We start from the raw sequence: 22,093 nt of genomic DNA, 5'->3' as shown, positions 1-22,093 counted from the left end.
GTGTGAACACACCAACATTCAAAAGTGACCAAAACATCAGCCAGAAATCACTTGAGAAGTCTGTGGTCCTCACCTGCAGAATCACTCCTTTATCAAGTGTCTTGCTAATTGCCAATAATTTCCCCCTGTTGTCTAGTCCATTTGCACAACAGCATGTGAAATTGATTGGTAATCAGTGTTGCTTCCTAAGAGGACAGTTTGATTTCACAGAACTTTGATTTAATGAAGTTATATTGTGTCGTTTACTTGTTCCCTTTATTGTTTTGAGCAGTGTATACAAGATGTCTAAAACATTTAATTAGCATAGAAAATGCAGCAATGGAAAACAGATTATAATAATTCAAAGTAGTATTAAATTGACAAACCGATAGATTAGTCAGCTATCAAAATAATTTGTTGCTGCTCTGGTTATCAACATCTGTTAAAGAAAAAAGATCTAAAATAAAGAAAATGTGTTAAAAATGAAGCTTTTAGCAAACAAACTAAAACCCATTTGAAATTAAATATACTTTTTTGACTTCAGAAGCTGTTTTTCACACTGAAAGTAATGTTTCCTGCTGCCATTTTTCATACCTTAAACCAGGATATACTTCTTATATTAAAGCAGATATGATGAACTATAAATGTCTGCATATTTTGTGACAAAAATGCTGATCTTTTAAGCATCCTGATGCAACAGAAAAAAGATCCAACATTTGTGAACTTGTTGCCCTGATGTCAGACCAGCTGATTTTTCCTCCTCTTCTCTCCATTTCTCCTGACATGCCAATAGAAAAAGTGGAATGGTTTCCACGACAGAAGCCCTTTTATAATAAGAACACACCAGATGTGCATATGAAATTACTTTTATTATTCTTGCTCACTGCAGGACTTACTCCCCAAGCTAATAAATGGGTTTTAGCAAGCAGACTAACAAAGTATTAGAGTGCAGCCTAAAGGGGGAAAAAATTAAAACCCCAGCGGTCCTTCAGCTACAACGGCTGAACTTTACATATTACTCGTTCATGCAGATTACTAAATCAAGGAACTACATTTATTTACGCTTTTTAATAAGGCGCCACAGCCTCAGAGGAAATTTTTTATTGAGACGACTGGTGGGGAGACTGCGCTGCTGCTGGGAGCCACCGGTGAACCTATATTTTCAGAGCAAAATGTCTTCTAGGCTGTTATGGTACACATAAAGCATGTGGACTAAGAGATGTAGTGTGCATACAAACATTAGAAATAAAACACCTTCCAAGCAAGAACTCCCCGCTTTCCAATTTAGTTTCTGGGAAGAGACTATTATCAGTATCTGACTTGTTTTTTTTAAACTTCCTCCACATTCATTGAGACATGTCATCCATCTATCTCAGCCTTGGGGTCCAGAAGCTCCTCGGCCATGAGTGCCTGCTGCGGCGGGGCTGTATTTCAGCATGTTGAAGTGCATGGAGAATTCCCATGAAGGGTAAGGGATTATGGATTTTGGCCTCTAAGCTGCCTGGATGCCCAGTGCGGATGTCTCTGAGCGTAGTAATCTTCAAACAGCACGCAGAGTGATGAGTGGGCACTGAGGAGTTCTACTCAGGATCTAAATGTGTTCCACCGAGTTAGAAAGAGATAGAAAAAAAAGAGCAAGAGAGGGGGGGAAAAAACCCATTTGATGCAGAAATGGAAAGGATCGACTCGATGGCTCCTCGGGGCGAGAGACACTTTTGATCCTGTGACCTGTTTTGAGCCTAAAGTCTGCGTTGAAAACTGGTGCGGAGCTGCAGATCGCTTCGAAGTGGTGCAAATGTAAATGTCACTGTTCCTCATCACTACACGTAACTGCTGATGGAAAAAGTCAATTGAGCAATTTTTGGGGTCATGCCAGGCACCCCAAGAAGAGCAGGGTGCTGCTCATATAAATGGGTCCCAGAAAAATGGCCGCTGTGTTTCAGGGTTCTTGATGGTAAAAGGTGACCCATTATGTTTTCTTGAACAGGTTAAGGGTTTTATTCGCTATACAAAACACGTTTATTACATTATTTGTACAAAATCTGACTTGTATCATGAGACTCTGCCCACTTTGAGCTCCTTGGTCTGTCTTAGGGTGTCTTGTCACTTTAAATCCTCACTGTTTATGGCTGGAAACAGATGCAGTTATACAACTGTACAGCTTTGAAAAGCAGAAGTAGAGCCTCCTGCGCAACTAACAAGAATACAGCAAGTGTAGCAAGTGTTTTTTTGATTTGCAAGTGAACAGCTGTCTTTTCCACAGTTGGGTAGAGTACACATAGTTGTACTCAACTAAAAGTAGCAATACTTCAACATATTTCTACTCAAGCAAAAGTAAAAACCAGCCTTCCAAGAAATAAATCAAGAGTAAAAAAGTATGTGGTAAAAAAGTAAAAAGTCTACTCAAATACTAAATAGCATATCAAAACATCCATTGTTTAATATTCAAAAGTTAACAGACTGACCTAAATATGAAGTTATGTGGAAATGTTGGTATTTTAAGAACTAAATTTAAAGTAATTCATATGAATACCATGTTTAAAAACAAAATCACGCAAGAGAAGCATTTTCCCCCAAATCAGTTTCTTTCAATATGAGACTTATGAATATGAAAATCTGCATATTCATAAGTCACCAAAAAAATTTGGTGATTTCTTTTGTTAAAATAATCAAGCTTGTTCTTCATTCAGTGAAGTTACTCCCAGTGGGTAGAGTATTCAGAAATTTTACACAAAAGTAGAAATACTTTATAATAAAATTACTCAAGCAAAAGTAAAAAAATTCAGCGTCATAGAATTACTCTTAAAACTAAATTTTTCCCCCCAAAACATAAAAATAAATAATCAAGTAAAAGTAACTAGTTACTACCCAATTCTACTTTCCAGCAGCCATTGTACAGTTTATATAGCTGTAAAACCACCTGTCAAAACAGGCTGGAACTCAGCTGGGGTTGCTAGGTAACAGGCAGGGCTTGGCTATGGTTGCTAGGTAACGGACTGGGTTTCCCTGGGGTTATTAGGCGAGGGGCCTGCTGATTTGTGACGTTACATTCCGGAGGCTTTTGAAATGGCTCATTTTCTAGACACCAAAAAACATGAACTTATTGCCAAAAAATGGCCTGGTGTTTTTTAAAGTGTTTGGTCCATTTTTAGAAGCAAACTGGAGGTACAAAAACATGCAAAACGTGAATTTTTCATAATTAGCCTTGGGCTTATGGGGTGGAATAATAAAAACACACCTCATTATGTATATATAAAAAAAAAATCTCACGAGTGAAACAGCAGAATCTCCGAGTTAGAAAATGTCAGAGAAAATCAATAGTGACGCATGTCCCTGATCAATATCTGAAAGGAATTTCCCTGACTCTCTCTTGATTGAATTAGATCCCCTCGAAAAGCATCACTTAATTTAATGCCCTGATTGGTTCCTGCCTTATTCAAGTGAACTCAAATTGCTTTAATACAATGTAGGACCTGAACTTAAGATTGGAAGTGGACAAGGAAGATCAGATAGGTTCAAGGACACAGGCATTTAGAGAGATTACGTTCGCTTTTCGTTATAGCCACTGTATCTTCCTGTTTGTATCAAAGACCTTTAGATGATATCACAAGTCACGGTTGGGAGCTGTGTCGAAAAACTTCCTGCAGCAAATCAGGAGATATTTTGAAGTTAAAGATGCAAAACACTCCAACAACGACGTGTTTTCTGAGAGCGCAGCGGATGAAAACAAGCTGCATTGTACATGTCGTGACCTTCGGCGGCTGAAGGATCAAAGGGTTCAACATTACCTCGGTGATAATCAAATTAAGTCTGCAAAGCTTTACACAGAGCTCACTTTCCAACTATAAATCCATAACCTGCTGTTTAAATGTACCTCACAGTAACTGCTCACAGAGCTGTATGCTGCTCACACACTCCTCGAGACTCTGCAGCACAAATACTGTCCAAGGCTACAAACAGGTACATCAATTTGGGAGCTTGACAAGAAATTCCCCTTTAGGTGACAACAAAATGTACATGCCATTAGATCAGCTGCAGTATACTGTGATGAAATAAATTGAAGCCAACAGATGAAAGCTTGGGGCCCCAAACACCAGAGAGACTATTAAAGGTGTTTTCCCCACTTCCTTTGTGCTACACTGCCATCTTTTGGTCAGAAACAGAACCGCACCTCGGTTCAGGTCTGATTGAGGTGTGAAAATAAAATCTAGTGGGATTTTCTATTGTATAATGCTACTGATTTTCTAGTGAATTTTACAACCTTTGTTACCTTCTTACATTTTATATCTTCCAGTCATAAAATGTGTGAATTTTGTGTTTTGGAAAGTTCACACATTTGGGTTCACAAAATGTTTTTTTTCCTAGTTTTGGATCTTTCTTTACTTCCCTCACCATCATCCACCTTAGGGCCGGATTCAGTAGAATAAGGGCCCTGGGCTGGAGCCGGTTTTGGTGCCCTATAATTTATGCAAATTACAGAACATTATTAAGTAGCGCTGCACATTTACAGACACGAACTAAAGGATTGTTGGTTTAAAACATCTGGCAGATTAATCTACTATGGTCCCAAAACTGTGATAATTTTCAAATATTACATATATTATTGTGTTTGATAAAAATACAATATTTTAAAAGGAAAGTATTGTGTTTTCCAGGCACATTGTGATATAAAATGGCACAGTCAAGTAACTAGGTTCAGTTGTTATAAGAAATTATATATCAAATATGACTTAAAATAAATTAGACTTTGTAATTATACGCATTAAAATTGGGCCTCTGTCACTTTAAAAACTCCGGCTCTTTCTGAAACTACGCTTTTAGGAAGTCATCACAACAGCACTCCTCTGTCAACCTTCCAGCATTTTTACCAGTGTTTCACTTAGAAGCAGCTCCTATAATGACCTCAGCAGATCCACAGTTCAACCAGGTGTTTGCCAATTGCTGCTGGCTAGTCTGAAGGAGCAGAGTGGGTGAGTCAGAGAATGACTGCTCGGTGAGGAGGAAGTTCAAACGTTTGGAAACTGCGGCTCAGAGGAGGAACTGTGCCACGAAGGCAGAGCTAGATTCAACCAGGCTTTTGAATAGCTGAATGGTTGCCATGGAGATTTAAGGATTTCTCAAACATGAACGAAAGAATTAAGGCAAAAATCAAGGTATGTTTTTGATAAAGGAATAGCATTATAATATGAAGTAAAGCTTAAAAATGGTTGGTAAACGTCAACTATGCACACCAAAATTTTTTGGGTTGAGCTGCCCCCAAAAACTCTGAGCCCTGGGCTACTGCCACTCTGAGCATTTTTTAAAGTCTGGTCCTGGTGGTGGCAATGAAAACTTTGGTCGATGTCCAGCTGTGTTTTTCACACTTGTTCACCCCACTCTGAGGGAAAAAGTGTTTTTTTCCCCCCTCTTTGTTATTTTTTCTGGACTTAAATATGTTTTAAATCATATTTCAAAAAATATTCCATAGGTAACAAAGCTTATAAAAGAGATAAATGAAAAGCTATTATTTTTGTAAGAGTACACGTTTAAACTGTAAATGAACAGTAAAAAGTAAAAACTAATTGAAAGTGTAATTAATTTTGCTTCCATACATTATAGTGCCGTAATTCTACTTTTCTGGAGAAAAAAATAAATCAATCGCCATATACTGATTGCTCCTTTCACTTTGCTTACACAAGCATTTATTTGATTTCAAATGACTGGATTGATTCCTTTGCCCACTCTGGGACATTACAAAATTATCTGTAGATCAGACAGAAGCTTTCAGCTGAACCACGCTGGGAAATGTATGGAGAGATAATTATGGAGGATAATGTTTCACACAGTGACCTTTAGTGACACGTCACCGTCACCAAGAACGGATTCTGGAGAAAATCTGGCAGCAAACAGCAAAATGTTTGGGTGTTCATGATGGCCACATTTTCTTTCATCACATCATATTTTTATACTGTCAAAAAATCTTTCCCACGACCAAAGAGGAAACAAAAACACCTTTTGCTGTAAAATTATTGATTAATCCAAAAACTAATGAACAGGTGAGCCCTGTGTTGATGTTAAGTTGCTGTAAAAGCAGCACACATTGCTGCTTTTAACACGTGACCATTAGTTTATTTCAGTTAAAAAACCAGCTAGATAACTCAGGATCTAACTAAACTACTTAGTTTAACATTTGAAATAAACTTGCTAATATTGCAGAATGTTATCACTTTTTGTCGTTTTACTCCTTATATAATAGACTATAATTATAAAAACATGTAAAATATAATTTATTATTTAATTTGAAGCTAAAACGTATTAATTAACTGCTAATAAGAATCTAAATTCATTTTCATGTTAGCATAAAGTATAACGCAGTGTATTTTATCTTCTTTTTTTCAAATACTTATTTAGTCTGGAGACCTTCTGTTCCACACTATTATCCGCTTTCCTCCGCTAATGGTGCACAACTATCTACATAAATCCGCTCAATGGGGTATGTTGCCATGTTTGCGCCAGATAAACATCCCTGAATTGTGCGCTGCGGTTTGCAGTGGATGCAGGATGCGGGGATGTTTGTCTCCTCTCTGAAGAGGAGGGGAGTGCGCCCTGACTGACGTCAGCTTGTTTCGTGCAGACGGACAATGAGCAGCTGTGTGTACAAATTTACAGAATAAACCCGGGCCTGAAATCCCGGCATCGCTGCTGCTGCTATTTATGCATCGATAGAAGAGATGCGACGCTGCTGTTTCTGCATGCTGCCTTTTTCGCTCAGGTAAGTGAGCTTTATAATGTTACTTTATCTATGATCGCATCTCGTTTCGATGTGATGCTCATGGATAATTCAGAGATACAGAAGCGCCGCTGGGCTTCCGCATAATGAGTCTGTTTATTTTATAAAAAATATTCCCAATTAAGACATTTTACGATCACTAATGATAAAGAGACGCATAAATGTAGTTTTTAAATGTGACTCTGTTCGGTATGGAGGCTTAATAAAGGACGGTTTGGTGAAATCGCATCATAACCCATCTCATTAACAGGAGTCGTGACGCGCGAGCTGCAGATGACGCTCCTCGCGCAGCAGGGGAAGCCCGAACTGCAGGGAAGGGGGCGCCATTTTTACACCAATATGTAAACATTTAAGGCCAGATATGCTGTAATTAATGGCAGTGTAATAATATATATATTTACAGAAAAGCTTCCCGATACTGAAACATACTACACAGATCTGATCTAGTCTTTTTTGTTCAGAGTATTTTTAAATGTATAGCGAGTATAAATAAAATAAAATTCAAAACAGAGATCCTTCTGGCTTGAATGAGAACTACCTCTATCTCACAGTTTTTCCAAATAATAGAAAAATAGATTGATGGGTATTGAGTAGTTAATATCTTATATTAATATTTAAATGCAGTTATGTGGCATAGGTCTATATCTACAACGTTCACAATCTAAAGAGTCATTTTATTATCAGGCCAGCCAAATAAAAAAGCCACAAATATCTTGGGACATTTTGAAAATAACTACTTAGAAAATGTGTTGTAATTTGTAACCACCATTTTATTTCTTTTTAGGAATTAAAATAAAGATAAACACAATTTAGTTAAAGGAAGATGTAAAAAATAAAATAAATCCAACCTGATATGAAGCAGGTCTGCACTAGAAGTAGCGTCATTCTTTGTAATTTAATGCAAATATAAGAAAAGAAGTGAAAATCCATTTTAAAAAACTGAGCTTGTTACTAATTTAGAAACAAATGCTGGTTCTTTTTCATGTTGTTAGAAGCCATTGTGAAAAGTCCAAAAGCTAATAAATTTGCCTCCATATAAATTAATCTATAAACGTCAATTAATTTTAAAATTTAAATAAGGGTCAAAAATATGCAAGAAAAAAAAACAAGGAAATTCTTTAGATTAATATATAAAAATTTTCTAGCAAAATCATGGATAATTTTGGATTTCAAAAGTCGGACATTTTTAGATTAATTTGATTTTTTTTCAGCAGATTTTCGCCTCTTCAATCTCAGAAACGTCCTTAATTTTTCTAGAAAGTTTCTGAGTCAAATGTTCAACTTTTCAAGCTCAAAAATGTTAAATGTTTCTGGAAAATTTCTGAGATTAATCTGAATTTTTGGGTGAAAATGTTGTCCTTTTTTCTACAATGGTCCCAGTATGTCTTCATATTTTCCCCAGGTCTTCTTAAAAATGGAGGGCAAACATTTGTGAGTATACCTGAGTATTTAACGGGTTCTGTCACCAGCTGTAGCCCTGATCCAGTCCTCTCTTCATAGCGGCTCCTCTGGGGAATACCTGGACCGCCTCATCCAGAACCGAGACTCATCGGTGGTGAACAAGTTCCAGAAGAAGTACTGGAAAACCAAGCAGACGCTCATCAAAGTCACCGGGAAGAAAGAGGACGAACACGTGGTGGCGTCAGACGCAGAGCTGGACGCCAAGCTGGAGGCGAGTCAAGAGTTTTTCCTCAGAGCTTTAAACTTTTAGTTATCACGTCACACTTCCGGTAACTTTGCAGCTTGGAGGTCACCGTAGCGGTCATGGCAGTTGCTATGACAACAGTGAACTAGCCACAATCTTAAAACTAGCTCTCGCCTCGTTCTCATCTTACTCATAAACAATATAAATACAACTATTACTCGATCACATTTATTGAGTACTCTACCCACCTATGTGTAATACTAAGATAAATATCAGTGACATTTATTGTAGTACTCACTGCCGAATTAGCAAAATTAGCTTAGCTAATGTAGCTTTTAGCTATAAGCTAAGTCTGACGTGGTTTACGTTTATACAGCTGATTGTATGTTTAGCCAAGTTTTGTATTCACACGTGTAAATTCAGGAGAAAAATCCCTTGCTTTGTGACTGATCTATTTAACTATTTTCAGTTATTATGTCTTTCAAAAAAGTGTAAGGCAATTAAAACAGTCACACGATGTTATAACTCCTGATGTTACTAATATTACATTATATACTGTTCTTTGTTTTATAATAATAATAATAATAATAATAATAATAATAATAATAATAATAATAATTAAACAACAACAAAACATGTGCACAGGTGGGAAAAGTACCTGAAAATTTTACTCAAGTAAGAGTAGCACTACTTCTACTTTTACTCAAGTAGCCGCCAAAATACTGACTCAAGTAAGAGTAAAAAACACTTGAGTCACTTGTCTACCAAGATGGTGCTGACCACTAATGGTTCAGACATGTTGGAACTATGTATTTCATTACTATTTAGTTATGCATGTAAAAATGTTAATGTTTTTTATATCTCATCGGCAGGTCTTCCACTCCATCCAGAGAACATGCATGGAGCTGCTAAAGGTCATTGAGCAGTACCAGAGGAGGATCTGCTGTAAGTCCAGAAAACTCAAAAATATCAGATTGATGAAACTTAGCCAGTCAACCGGGGTATATTACTGTTCAAAATACCAGTAACTGAACAACAGCAACAAATACTGCACTCAAGAATAGCAATACTTCAATACATGTTTTACTCTGGTGAAAGTAAGTAGCATTTCCAAGAAATTACCTCAAGTAATTTTGTGAAAAGGCCACTCAAGTATCTTTTTAACAAGTACTGAGTAACTGATCAAAACAACAATAAATTAATATTTAAAAATTATATCAGACATACCAGAATATAAAGAATATAAAGTTATGTGAAGTTATGTGAAAATACTAGTATTTTAAGAACCAAAATTAAAATAATTTATATATATATATTGTTTTTTTAATAAGTTTCTTTCAATAAAAAACTTATGAAAACAAAAACTGTAGATGTTTGTCTGTGTCTGGTGAATGTTTGGTTAAAACATCAATGTTCTTCATTTAGTGAAGTTACTCACAGTGAGAAAAGTACCAGAAAGTTCACTCAGAAGACGCAATACTTCATAGTAAAATTAGTCAAGGAAAGGTCAAAAGTAAAGCATAGTAAAAATACTCCTGAAAGCAATTGTAACTTTTAAACATTTAGTTTGTTTTAAATTTGGTCATCTGGATTACTTTTGTTCCCCTTCAAGACTCTTTATATGTTGGCTTATTAAAGTTTTAGTGGCTGGTTTTAGTAGCAAAGACTGAAAATCAGACGGGAATCAGTATTTTATCTTCCTAGAACAACATTTTTCATCTTTACTTCTCAGTCCTTTCTCAGGAGGAAAACGAGTTGGGTCGTTTCCTTCGCTCCCAGGGGTCGCAGGATAAAAGCCGGGCTGGGAAAATCATGCAGGCGACAGGGAAAGCTCTCTGCTTCTCCTCCCAGCAGAGGTAGCCGTCACATATTCTGACAGGATACCCATACAAACCCCTTCCTGGATCATTAGATTTAGGGATATAAAATTTCCACAAAATCTTTCACATAAAGATACAAGAGCCTAAGGTGTTCCCAAGGGACAAAAAAAACTGAAAAATTTAGCCACTGAAAATTTTTAAAAAATGTTCAAGATGGCCACCACGGTTGTGATGGAAATTTTGTTATTTTTTTATTTTTACAGTAAAATCACCAATTAGATGATTGATGATTGCTTGTCAACAAGTCAGTGTGAGACCTGCGAACAGCAAATCCTTAGTTTCAGTGTCTGATTTTGCTTCGTATTATCACTTTAAATTTGTACAAATAGGAACAAAGTCAAAAACATATGGCAGTGGGTAACATTTTTTGGCAATAATTGGTTTAATAGGCTCAAAAATGGTGGCCATCTTGAGAAATGGCCGTCATCCTGAAATTCAAGTGGCTAATGGGAAAAACCTGAGAGGTGAGCATGCAATTTTTTATGCTTGTGTCCACATTAGAATGATTTTTACAGTAATATGCTAAATTATCAGGGGCCGAACATGTTCAAACCACTCTAGTAGACCTCAAAAAGCCAATCAGAGGGTCATAAAGTTCAGGATATTGTAAAATAAAAAAACGTAGTTCTTGGATTATAGACTTCTGGAGGCTTGATTTTGACAACAGCTCTTCTTCTTCTTCTAGGCTGGCTCTGAGGAAACCTCTGTGCCGTCTGTACCAGGAGATTGAGACTTTCCGTTACCGGGCCATCTCTGACACGTGGCTGACGGTGAATCGGATGGAGCAGTCCCGGACCGAGTACCGCGGAGCCTTGCTTTGGATGAAGGACGTCTCTCAGGAGCTTGATCCGGACACGCACAAACAGATGGAGAAATTTCGCAAGGTTTGTCCTCCACATAGAAAGATCTACGGAAATAACAGATGGGAGTTCACCGCTACATATCAACTAGTTCACAGTAATTAGCAATATCTAAAGGACTGTGGTGTAACCAGTGAACATCCAGGCTTCTTTGGGTCTTTGGCTGCTTTTAGAATTGGTCTATGGGCCTTACAGAACATGATTATTACACATTTTGCACAAGAGATTTTAGTCTGGTCAGTTATGTCTATATTAATTTAGAGTCTATTGTCACTTTAAATCTAAATAACCAGTTGTTGGCCATGGCCCCAACTCAACGTTTACACTAACACGTGAAAATCACTGCAAACAAATGCACAATTATACAACCATACAGTTTTGAAAAGCATTAGTAGAGCCTCCTGCACTGTCAACAAGAATGCAGCAAGTTTCTTAATGGTAAGTCAATAACAAAAAACTTGTCTTTTCCAGCAGCCATTGTATAAATCTTGAGATGAATATCAGAAATTTTCTAGAAAGGAACTTGGAAGTTTCTGAGCTTAAAAAGTTGAAAATTTGCTAAAATGACATTTTTGATTCATCTCAGAAATTATAGTGAAAAGAAACATGAAGATTTCAGTTTCTGGTTTTTGAAACTCGTATATGTCCAAGGTTTTCTAATAAACTTTCTGAAAATAATCTCAAAAATCTTTTCAAGCACATTTTTGACTTTTCCAACTCAAAAACATTCTTGTTTTTTTCTAGAAAATGTACATTAATCTCAAAATTTCTGTGTTCGTTGGGTGGAAATTTACTCTTCTTCTTTTCTACCAACAATGGCCCTAATGCGCCATCGTAGACTCCCAAAACTGAAAACTTTGCATTCAGTAGATGAGCTGTGCAAAACTCATGTCCTCATGTCCTGTCAGATGTTTTGAATTCATCTTGTAAAGAAACAAGTTTCAGATTCTGTTTTCATCCACCACTAGAGGGCAGAACTCACCCAAAAACCACAGCCAGACAGCACTTTGTCCAGTTTAACTTGTTTATTTTTTCCTTTTAACTAAATCTTAGGTTCAGGCTCAGGTCCGGACGACCAAAAGCAGCTTCGACAAGTTAAAGAACGACGTCTGCCAGAAGGTTGACCTGCTGGGGGCGAGCCGCTGCAACCTCCTCTCACACGTTCTGACCACATACCAGGTTCATCTCATCTATTGAGCTCTAAACGGAAAACCAATGGGAAATTGAATTAAACAGAAATTCTCTGTGTTTCAGACGACTCTTTTGCACTTCTGGGGGAAAACGTCTCACACCATGGCAGCCATACACGAGAGCTTTAAGGGCTGCCAGCATAATGAGGTTTCCACAGCGAAGGTCAGAGCGTTTTTCCATGAGGAAAAGAATTAGTAGAAAAACATAAAGAGCATGATTAGCTGGATTATTGTTTACAGGATTCCACGGACAAAAATATGGAGAAGAAAACATCGGAAAGGGAAACAGAGGAGAGAAGAAATGAGACAACTAATGACCAGCAAGTTTTCCATTCAGTTTTTACTCTTGATCAGGATGTGCAAAGCATGAAACTCATCCTTCACTGCAAGAGCGTAATCTATCACTGAGTTGTTTGAGAAACATCCAACTTGAATACATTTCAGGGGGAAAACGGGAAAACATGCTATGAAAAAAACAGTTTTTACAAATTCAGATGTAGCAAAATGATCAGTATATCTAAAGTTTCTTTAAATCAATGCAACTGAACTGAAGTTCTAGGAATTTATTAAGTAATCAATGACTTTCTGTTTGCCTGGAGCAACTATAGATGTGACACTTTACAGATGTGCAGATTGAAGATCAGACTTTCCTTTCCTTGTATTGCTATGCTTCTTTATTAATGTTGTCAACAAATGTGTGTAAATAGACACCAAAGCTCTTCCTTTATATGTGCTAATTACTCTGATGTTCTGCTTCTTAATTTTACAGACTAATCTCATTAGGACATGAAGAAAAAAGTGAAAAGATGAGAGAAGGTAAAATATGAATATGTTTGTTCATGTGATAAGTCATTAAAAAACAGAGTCCAAAATCTTCCTGTCTTTTAGTGGGTTGTGCCAGTGGTGACATCCGGTTTTTGATCATGTGACTCTTGTGATGCAAAAAAAATTGTTTCCATCGCAATTTTGCAAATAAATATCTATATGGCTAAAACAAAACACACCTTTGTTATCAAAAAATGAATTGGTGTGTTTCCATTAATCAAATTTATTTCTGAAATGTCAAAATGTGGAATTATATGGTCAACAGAAACAGATCTTGTGCCTGGTTAATTTTTTGTTAAAACTAGCTTGTTCTTTATTTACTGGTAGAGTATCCAGATATTTTACTCCAGAAGGAGTAAAGATACTTAATAATAAAGCTACTCAAGTAAACTCCTCTTAGTACATTTTTGCCAAAAGTAGATGATACAAGTTACTACCCAACTCTGAACTGTGCTAAGCAGAAAAACTCCAGAGTCTTGTATTAATAAGATTGTTTCTACTTTCTCAGAGTTGGATGGTGAGGAGGACAGCTTGGCTCTGCTCAATGAGATCCTGGGCGGTTTGTTTGTGGACGATTTTTCCCAGGAATGGACCAAAGGGTCTGGAGACACGGAGGCGAGTGCCGGTCCATCTGACACCCAGCAGCAGGAAAACTCGTTCTTTTTGCCGTCACAGCTTTTGGATCAAAGCTTGAACAAGTCTTCTGCCTCAGGTCAGAAAACAACCAAACCTCTGATTGTGCAGTTTGATTTCCTTCAAATTTCTCTGTCTTATTTTATTTGTGAATCAGACTGGACCGGGATCGTCCCACAGCCGGACTTATCACCTGGATCTGGACAGAACCCTATAAAGCCAGCGGTGAAAGGTAAGACTAATGGATGCAAGTGGATTAATGGTTTATTAGATTAAAATGAGTTCTAATCGATTAGCTAATTAGAACACTATTAGAACTTCTTATAGTGTTGTAGTTTGGTCGCCATCCAACAGAGGGCGCTGCTGGTCATCCTTAAGCGGAGCGGTTGATACAGAAAGTTAAGATGGCGGCGGCGCCAGGACAGAACGGTTAAGAGAAACGGTCCAGAGTTTGTTGTGAAATGTAAAATTTACTTTATATTTTGAAATATTAACACTCAACAAGCTCCTCTAGTTATTATATCAATATCGCTCATTCAGTCGAGCTTCATGACAGAGCATTATACAACGAGGAAGAAAAACATGGCGGCTATAAGGACGGTTGATTTTGAGGCTATTGCGAGTTAAAGCACTTCATGGAGCGAAGTTTGAACTTTCCTTCAAGAGCAACCACCGACGGTACTTCTGAATGGGAAATTAAGTGTTAAATATTTCATTCTTTGCATGTTTTTATTTTTCTATTCAGCAACCTAATAGGTTTTGTTATGTTATATAAATACGTCTAAGTTTAAGACCACACTTTTCTGTTTATTGAGTCAGGATTTACATCATCCATCCATTTTCTTACACCCTTGTCCCTCAGTGGGGTCGGGAGGGGCTGGTGCCTCTCCAGCTAACGTTCTGGCCGAGAGGCGGGGTCACCCTGGACAGGTCGCCAGTCTGTCGCAGGGCAACACAGAGACACACAGGACAAACAACCATGCACACACACACACTCACAGGACACTTTGGAGAGGCCAATTAACCTGACAGTCATGTTTTTGGACTGTGGGAGGAAACCGGAGTACCCGGAGAAAACCCACGCATGCACAGGGAGAACATGCAAACTCCATGCAGAAAGACTGGGGCCGGGAATCGAACCCAGAACCTTCTTGCTGCAAGGCAGCAGATCTACCACTGTGCAGCCCGGATTTACATCAGCGATTTTTTTAACGCAGCATATAAAATTTAGCCTTTCATGTTATGGAAAAACTGTCGCTCCTCGTGATACAAACGAAAACTCCGAATTTCAAGAAACTGAATGATTATTAGTCAATTGACTAATAATCCACTTTAGATTAACTCATTAATCGATAACTTGCACCCATAGCAGGACTGAATTTTGACACTGAGAAACAAAGCAAGGAGTTTAGATTTTAATTCAATGACTCATGTTTTGTTTTCCTGCTGTGTAGAAACAAGCGGACCATCCAAAGACCTGTCAGCGTGGTTCAACCTGTTCGCTGACCTGGACCCTCTCTCCAATCCAGATGCAATCGGAGCAGCCAACAGAGAAAACGAGCTTCACACAGCATAGTTCTTCCTGAGCAGCGTGACACATTTAGAAACTACATCCATCTGTTTGGCTTCAGCTATAAACTGTTTCCAGTATGATGATAAACACTCATCAGAGGCTGGAAGGCTGGATTTTTAAACTTCTTCCAAACGCCGTAAGAAAATAAAACAATCAAGTCAGAACAAGTTACCATATATAAAATCAATCACAAATACTAGATTATAACAAAACATAATGCACCAAATGTGTTGCTCTAATAGCTGCGTTTCCATTGACTATATAATTTCGAAAACAGATTCACTTAATGGAAACGTCAATTTAGAAAAAAATACGTTATTGATTGAAAGTTTTGATGTTAGGTGGTTTGAAATTGGTTTATTGCTCAAAACTAAATTTGAAACTATTTTTTTTTGCATTATACACGAGTCACATGATCAACAATTGGATGTTACTACTGGCAGAAACCACAAAGAAGACAGGAAGTGACATGAGGAAGATGCCTCGGCATTTGTTTAAATGAATTATTATGTGAACAAACGTGATTTGACTGCATTTCTTATTTAGTAGAAATTGCAAAATTGTGTTTTTCTTTTATATTAGCAAACTATTAAAGTTTTGTGCACATTTGAAAACCGGAGATTGTCTTGAGGAATATTCCCCATAAAACTTAACCCTCCATTGCTGTTGTCATAACTCTTATAGATGAAATTCTGCAATTATTCTTCAATTAAAAAGTTAATGCTTCAGTAATCTAATTATTAAATATTTGAAATTACATAGTGCAACTTTTAAGCATTATTTTGTGTCTTAATTTGTATAACTTTCAACAAATAAAAACAAAATGTTGACTTGATTAGGGAATATTGTCATCTAAAGGTGAAAAAATTTAAAATATTTAAAAAAGGCTCACCTACTGAAAATTTTAGCAAAAAGAAGTGAGAGAATCCAGCCTTCATCAGAACTCGGCTGTATTTTACAGCTGTAAAAGTTAAAAACTGGTCACAGAAAGTTGGTATTTTGGTTCTTTTTAACCTTTATTACAAAACTTTAACTTTAGTAATTGTTTGGAGATTTTAATCTAGATTTAAACCTGGTGGAATATTTAGAAAGTGTTTAAGATAATTTAAGTTTCACAAGGGATTTTATTAAAACGGCGACTCATGTTGCCATCAGATGCAAAATCTGTTGTTTCAGCTTAAATTTTTGATTTTTAAACTTGAATTTAAGAGTCTCTTCATTAAGAGCTGTAGAAAGCAGACATTTCTTCCACTCACAGTTCAAGCTTTCAATCAACACAACTTAAAGGTTTTGCACTGTGAGTTTTTATAAGACATCCAGTTGGTGTTTAAGCCGTTTGCTTTATTTGAAGAGATTCCCTCTGTAGTTACATGAACTCATTACTGCATGACGCATGCTGCTGCTTTAGTTATGCTGTTGGTCATTACCGCTTTATTTATTTTCCTAAAGTCTTTAGACATGTATTTTTCAGGGCTGCTCATTCTGGGCAACATGCAGTTTTAATTTTATTTTGTGAGCCAGTAAAACAGAATAAGACACTATTTACTAATGTTGATGAAAATGCTGCATCAACAAGATGCATGTGAGGAGGGATGTCTTGAGACTGCCGTGTCAAACTCATTCTCGTTTTGGGCCATATCAGAACCGTGACCAATTTCAAGGGCCTGTTGTGGCAGAATATATTAATAAAACTGTTTAAATATTCACACTGATCAGTCCCTTCAGGATTTTCAAATTGTTTTTGTGATTTTTTTTTGTAATCACAGATTTTGTGATGCTAATTTAGAAATATTTTCATAGATTTTGTGATATTTCAGCTTTTGTATGATGGTAAATGCGACTTATTTACTTACCATACAAATCACACAGACATCAAGAAAAATTGAGGCAGCAGTGTAGTAGAAGAAATACTGCCACCTGCAGGTGGGAGTTGGCATTACAAATGTTTGCAAATCTTTGTTTATAGTCCGCCAATGTTGAGGACCACAGTTTTGGAATTGCAGTTTCCATTAAATAAGAAATGCAATTAAAATCACACACAAATAAGTTTGTTTATAAGGCGTTAAGAAAAAATGTCCCGTCACAGTTCTCCTTCATGGTTTCCACCAGTGGTAATATAGTTTTGGATCACATGACTTGTGTGATGCAAAAAAATTGTTTCTTTGCAAATTTTGATACGGTAAAAAAAAACAAAAAAAAGAAAAATCCCACCTCATCCTAAAGCTCACAAACAAATAAAAAAATCTGGAGTTTTCAAAATGTGCATGTATCCATTAAGAAAATATATTTACGAAATGTCAATTTGTGCAGTTATAAGGTAAATGGAAGCACAGCTATGCTCTTAAATGTTCCTGAAAATGTTTGCACAAAATTAGTATTAAACTAAGAATTATACATTACCATGGAAAAATGCAGGGATCTGTTGATTTTATCTACATTCCCACAATTGTTAAATCGCAAAAAATCTGCAGGGACTGATATAATTTTACTTTTTTTTTTTTTAAACTGCTTTGATTTGATTGATAACATAATATTTGAGCACTAAACTTATCCTAAAGTTTCTATTTATGTGTCCGTTTGGAGTCAAGAGGTCCACATAAAAAACTACGGCGGGCCGGATTTGGCCCCCCGAGCCCCAAGTTTGACACACCAGCTTTAAGATATTTACAGATGAGACTCGTTTTGACTCTTGAAGCTACGCGTTGTTTTAATTTTTCATCATATCGACTACATGAATAGCCTTAACTTTACCTCAGCCTCTACATGTGAGATGTTACTGAATGCTGATGTTTGTCCATGTGTGTCTCAAAGCCCTTTAAAAAGAAAAGACATATCAATTCAAAAAGGCTTTTCTGTTTCCTTTATTGAAAAAAACAAGATCTACACAAAAACATGTAAAACAGGAGAATCAATTCATCATCGCCAACAATGGCAACTACTTCTTTAAACGTTCGGCACTGAATGGATACGGTCGAAGATTTTGAAGTTGCAGAACAGATTTAATTTCTGAGGAATTGGTCGTTATTTAGATGAATCTCAACAGGGTGTCATCAGCATACAACTCCAATGTTTATGCTTTAATATCTCTAAAATGTGCTGAGAACTCAGCAGCAATATCAGACGTTCTCCTTTATGGAGCCCAAGCTATAAAACAAACTAGTGTCGTTTTTCTGCTAAATAAAAATCAATTGCACATTCTTCTGATTGTTCCAAGTAACAAACTTGAATACAGCACAGAACAGTGATTATCTTTTCCTTTCCAATTAAGTGCTTACGCTTGGGTTTATTATTTAAAAAATAAAATAAAAAAATTGTTTGTGTGTTTCCCAAATTATGCAGCAGTGGTTTTATGTTGAGCACTGGTCGTTTTGCCCCTTTTTTTACTCTTATTTTTATTTCTAATAATCCCCTGACAGCCTAATGTAAAGAAATGTTTTTAATAAACTTCATCAACTTTGTCAATTGTGACCCAAACAGGATTTATTTAAAGCCAGGAAACCAAAAAAATCTTGAAAATTCTACAAATAAATCACAATCTGTCTTTAGATTAAATTATAAAGCAGGTGAAGAATTTTAAAATGCACCTTTTTGAAACAAAATAACCCTTTTGATTGAAGCCGTCTAGAACAGGAAGGCAACTGTAGTAAAAACATTTTCAATATAAATATGTTGGATAGAACATAAAACATAAAAAAACCTATTGAGAACACAAAACAGATTAAATTATCTCTTTTCCTAACAAGATCATCTGGGAAATCTATAACTGAAGCAGGAAGTCAACAGTATAACCAATAGATTGCAGCTGTTTTTGAGCGTTTACCTTTTTGGTAAAACAAACAAACAAAAAATATTTTCATCAATATTTAGCAGCATTTGTTTTTCTTTTCTATGCATTTTAAATTCTCTCTGGTCCACCACATGCACAGCTTTAGCTCCAGAGGCGTTTTAGAGTCAGAAAAGTAGATTTTCTGGAGTTTGAGTGGCATGACGAAGACTTCATATTAACCTAAAAGCAGTTAAAACACGATTAAAAGGTGAGACCTGCATATGTGCTCACCTACTATAAATTATTCTGGTTGCAGGTATTTGATGGATAGAAATCAATACTGGTCAGGACAGGAGCAGAAGTTACAACGTCCATCTAAATCAGCGGTGTCCAAAGTGCGGGGCGGGGGCCATTTTGAGACTTTTTATTTCAAATCAAGATGAAATAAATTTCTTACAACAGAAAATAAAAACGCCACAACGTTTTACAAAGCTTTTGTAATATTAGAATCACATTTATTCATACACTTTTTTGTTTTTTTTTAACGGAAAAGCCAACTTTAATGTACCAAAATCAGCTTTTTTTATTTATTAAATGTGGCAAACATAGCAAGGATTTTAAAAGAAAATCGTATTATATATTTTTTTAAATATAGCAAACAAGCAAAATCCTTGTAAAGTTTGGGATCTACCATGAATAAGTTCCCTTTGTTACAATGGGACGCTTGCAAGTAAAATTTTGGCTCACATGTCAAAGTTTGAACAGCCCTGATCTAAAACGCTCCCTTATTGGTAAAATACAAACAGATTATGTAAAGAAAATGAGAATTTCACTTTATAGCTTGAAAATATAAATATTTTATCCTGCTGACATGTTTTTTGGGGCAGTGGGGATTTTTGCCTTTTAAATTTTAATTATTTTCACTGGTTTGAATGTTTTTCCCATCCCATTGTTAAATACTGGGCAGATATCATCCCCTTCTCCATTCTGCTACCATCAGAAAACATTTTTCCAATCTTCCTGCTCACTCAATAAACCACTTTTAAAACTTTTTGCACCCAAACAGGAAACTTTGCCTTCAGTTATTTCAGATTTTGAATTGCTGCCAGACTCCTTCAGCTTTTTTGTTTTTCTTCCCCACTTTTATTGATTTTGACCAGTGAAATAGATAGAAACCGTTTATTTACAGGTATGAAGTGGGGATGCCGGTCCTGAAAGGGGCAAATTGACCCAGAGCCTCATATGACACTGAATCACTTTACAAAAATGAAAAACACACAAACATTCTGGCACAAAAATTGCCCTGATATCCCGAATATGACGGTCTCTGTGCCGTTTTGTAGTTTGCTTTGGTTTGTGTTTAATATAATTGTTACATAGCTGCAAAATTCTCAAGACAAATCAAAGTAGCTGTGAATTAAAGTAGCTCATGCAGCTCGTTGTGGAATGTGTCGTAGGCACCTGGAACAATGTCAAAACCTAAAAATTCAGTCAGAATCAACCCTACGTTTCCTGGGAATGAAAAACAAAAGAGGACATTTTGGAAAAAAAATAAAAAATCTTCTTGTGAGAAAATGACTATGAACACTCAGGAATGGCAGCACAGCCCCACCATTCGCCTCTGAACCACCTGAGTTACTGAGAACAGTCGGTTGGGCCCATAAGAAGGCGACAGGAAAGTCGTGTGCTTTGTGGTTACTTGGTCACTGATTGAACAGCTCGTATTTTTTGCATTTTGTGCTTAGCTCGTCCTGTTGCCATGGTGATCACACTGTGTACAGGTTCAGGCCTGGCCTTAAAAAAAACCCTGCAACTACACTCAACAAGTACTGCTGCTTCTCATTAACAAAACGCAACAAGTACATTCAAACATATATGTCAGAAATAATAACAATAAAAATGTCTTGTGCCCTTTAGAGCCAAAATGGGGTAAATTATAAGAAATCCCATTTGTGTTTTAGCTCCAACACTGAACAGCTGGATAATAACATGAACACAATGCAGTTTCTGCTGATATTGCATGGTTACAATTCTGGATTTTTTTATTTTTATTTATTTTTTATCTTGATAAGACTGCCAACGCTACATATAATTTAATTATTCAGTTCTATTTATTGCAGAATAAGCAAACGACTTCCTGCTATATGTGACGATGGGAGGTTAGGTTAGTGATGGGAGGAGAGCGGTCAGCAACAATGCCCAAACATCAAGTATTATCCTCAAACAGGAATCCATTTCCAGGCCGAGGGCGCCCCCTGCTGGCTAATGTTAGGATTATCAGAGTGCAATTTTTTTGTCGTCATTTTATTTCCTTTTTGTTTTTAAGCCAAACCACCAGGCTAGATGCAATGTTTTATTTGTAGGTGGTTTGGTCATGAATACCTGAGGACCAGCTGGTGAGGACTACATGTGCTGAGCCGTCTCCTGACTCAGCACTCAGGCCGCCGCCACCGCTCAGGTCTGCGGAGGACGAAAACGTAGCTGCTGGCGCTGCGGGCTGAGTCGGGGTCACCTGAGTTGTGAGGCCGCTGCTGGTGTGAAAGCTGGGGCTGATGGGGGAGAACAGGGAGGAGCAGAGGAGTTTGACGGGGCAGAAGGCCGAGCCTCTGGGGATGAAGTTCACCTTGTTTTTGTCAGGGCACGAGAACAGAGGGAAGCCTTTTGATTGGCCAGATCTGAAAAGGACAGAAGGTACTCTTAAATTACGATGGCCTCCATTTTGTTTTCTTATAAACAAAACGTGGGAAAATAACAGTTTTTCTGCAATTAACAACAATTAATCAAATTAATCATGATTAATCAATTATTGAACAACTGGCAACTAATTTAATAATAAATTAATCATTAACTGGAGTACGTAGCCTTTTAAAAACAAGACAATTTGCTTAAAAAACTATTCAGAGCAGTAATTAAGCCAAACTTTACAGATATACCTATATATATTACATTTAAGAAATAAACTGTCTGTAAATA

General features: G+C 36.8%; 2 protein-coding genes and 1 long non-coding RNA gene across 5 annotated transcripts in view; 1 reads left to right on the top strand and 2 right to left on the bottom strand.

Moving 5' to 3' along the window:
- LOC103477693 (uncharacterized) overlaps positions 1-8,294 on the bottom strand; it is a 64,027-nt gene extending 55,733 nt beyond the window's left edge. The window contains exon 1 of the long non-coding RNA XR_001777416.2: positions 8,190-8,294. This is a non-coding gene — a long non-coding RNA (uncharacterized LOC103477693). The remainder of the gene's footprint in view (positions 1-8,189) is intronic.
- ica1 (islet cell autoantigen 1) lies at positions 6,444-18,199 on the top strand. Of its 2 annotated transcripts, none has more exons than XM_008430972.3 (13): positions 6,444-6,730; positions 8,151-8,179; positions 8,249-8,420; positions 9,266-9,338; positions 10,126-10,249; positions 10,959-11,157; positions 12,187-12,312; positions 12,388-12,486; positions 12,564-12,643; positions 13,093-13,139; positions 13,657-13,860; positions 13,939-14,013; positions 15,236-18,199. In XM_008430972.3, exons 2-13 carry the CDS (start codon positions 8,163-8,165, stop codon positions 15,355-15,357), a joined length of 1,338 nt encoding a protein of 445 aa, XP_008429194.1. In that variant the 5' UTR covers positions 6,444-6,730; positions 8,151-8,162; the 3' UTR covers positions 15,358-18,199. The 2 variants fall into 2 exon arrangements, with proteins under 2 accessions (XP_008429194.1, XP_017164907.1); XM_017309418.2 differs by having other exon boundaries at positions 6,999-8,179.
- The window catches only part of glcci1b (glucocorticoid induced 1b), a 32,309-nt gene continuing 28,415 nt past the window's right edge, over positions 18,200-22,093 (bottom strand). For both annotated transcript variants that reach the window (XM_008430975.3, XM_008430974.3), the window contains exon 9: positions 18,200-21,795. In XM_008430975.3, the coding sequence (XP_008429197.1) occupies positions 21,474-21,795 (322 nt within the window). In that variant the 3' untranslated portion in view covers positions 18,200-21,473. The remainder of the gene's footprint in view (positions 21,796-22,093) is intronic.

The sequence above is a fragment of the Poecilia reticulata genome, chromosome 16, assembly GCF_904066995.2.
Source record: "Poecilia reticulata chromosome 16, P_reticulata-male-v2, whole genome shotgun sequence".
Lineage (NCBI taxonomy): Eukaryota > Metazoa > Chordata > Actinopteri > Cyprinodontiformes > Poeciliidae > Poecilia > Poecilia reticulata.
This window is presented reverse-complemented; position numbering and strand designations above follow the sequence as displayed.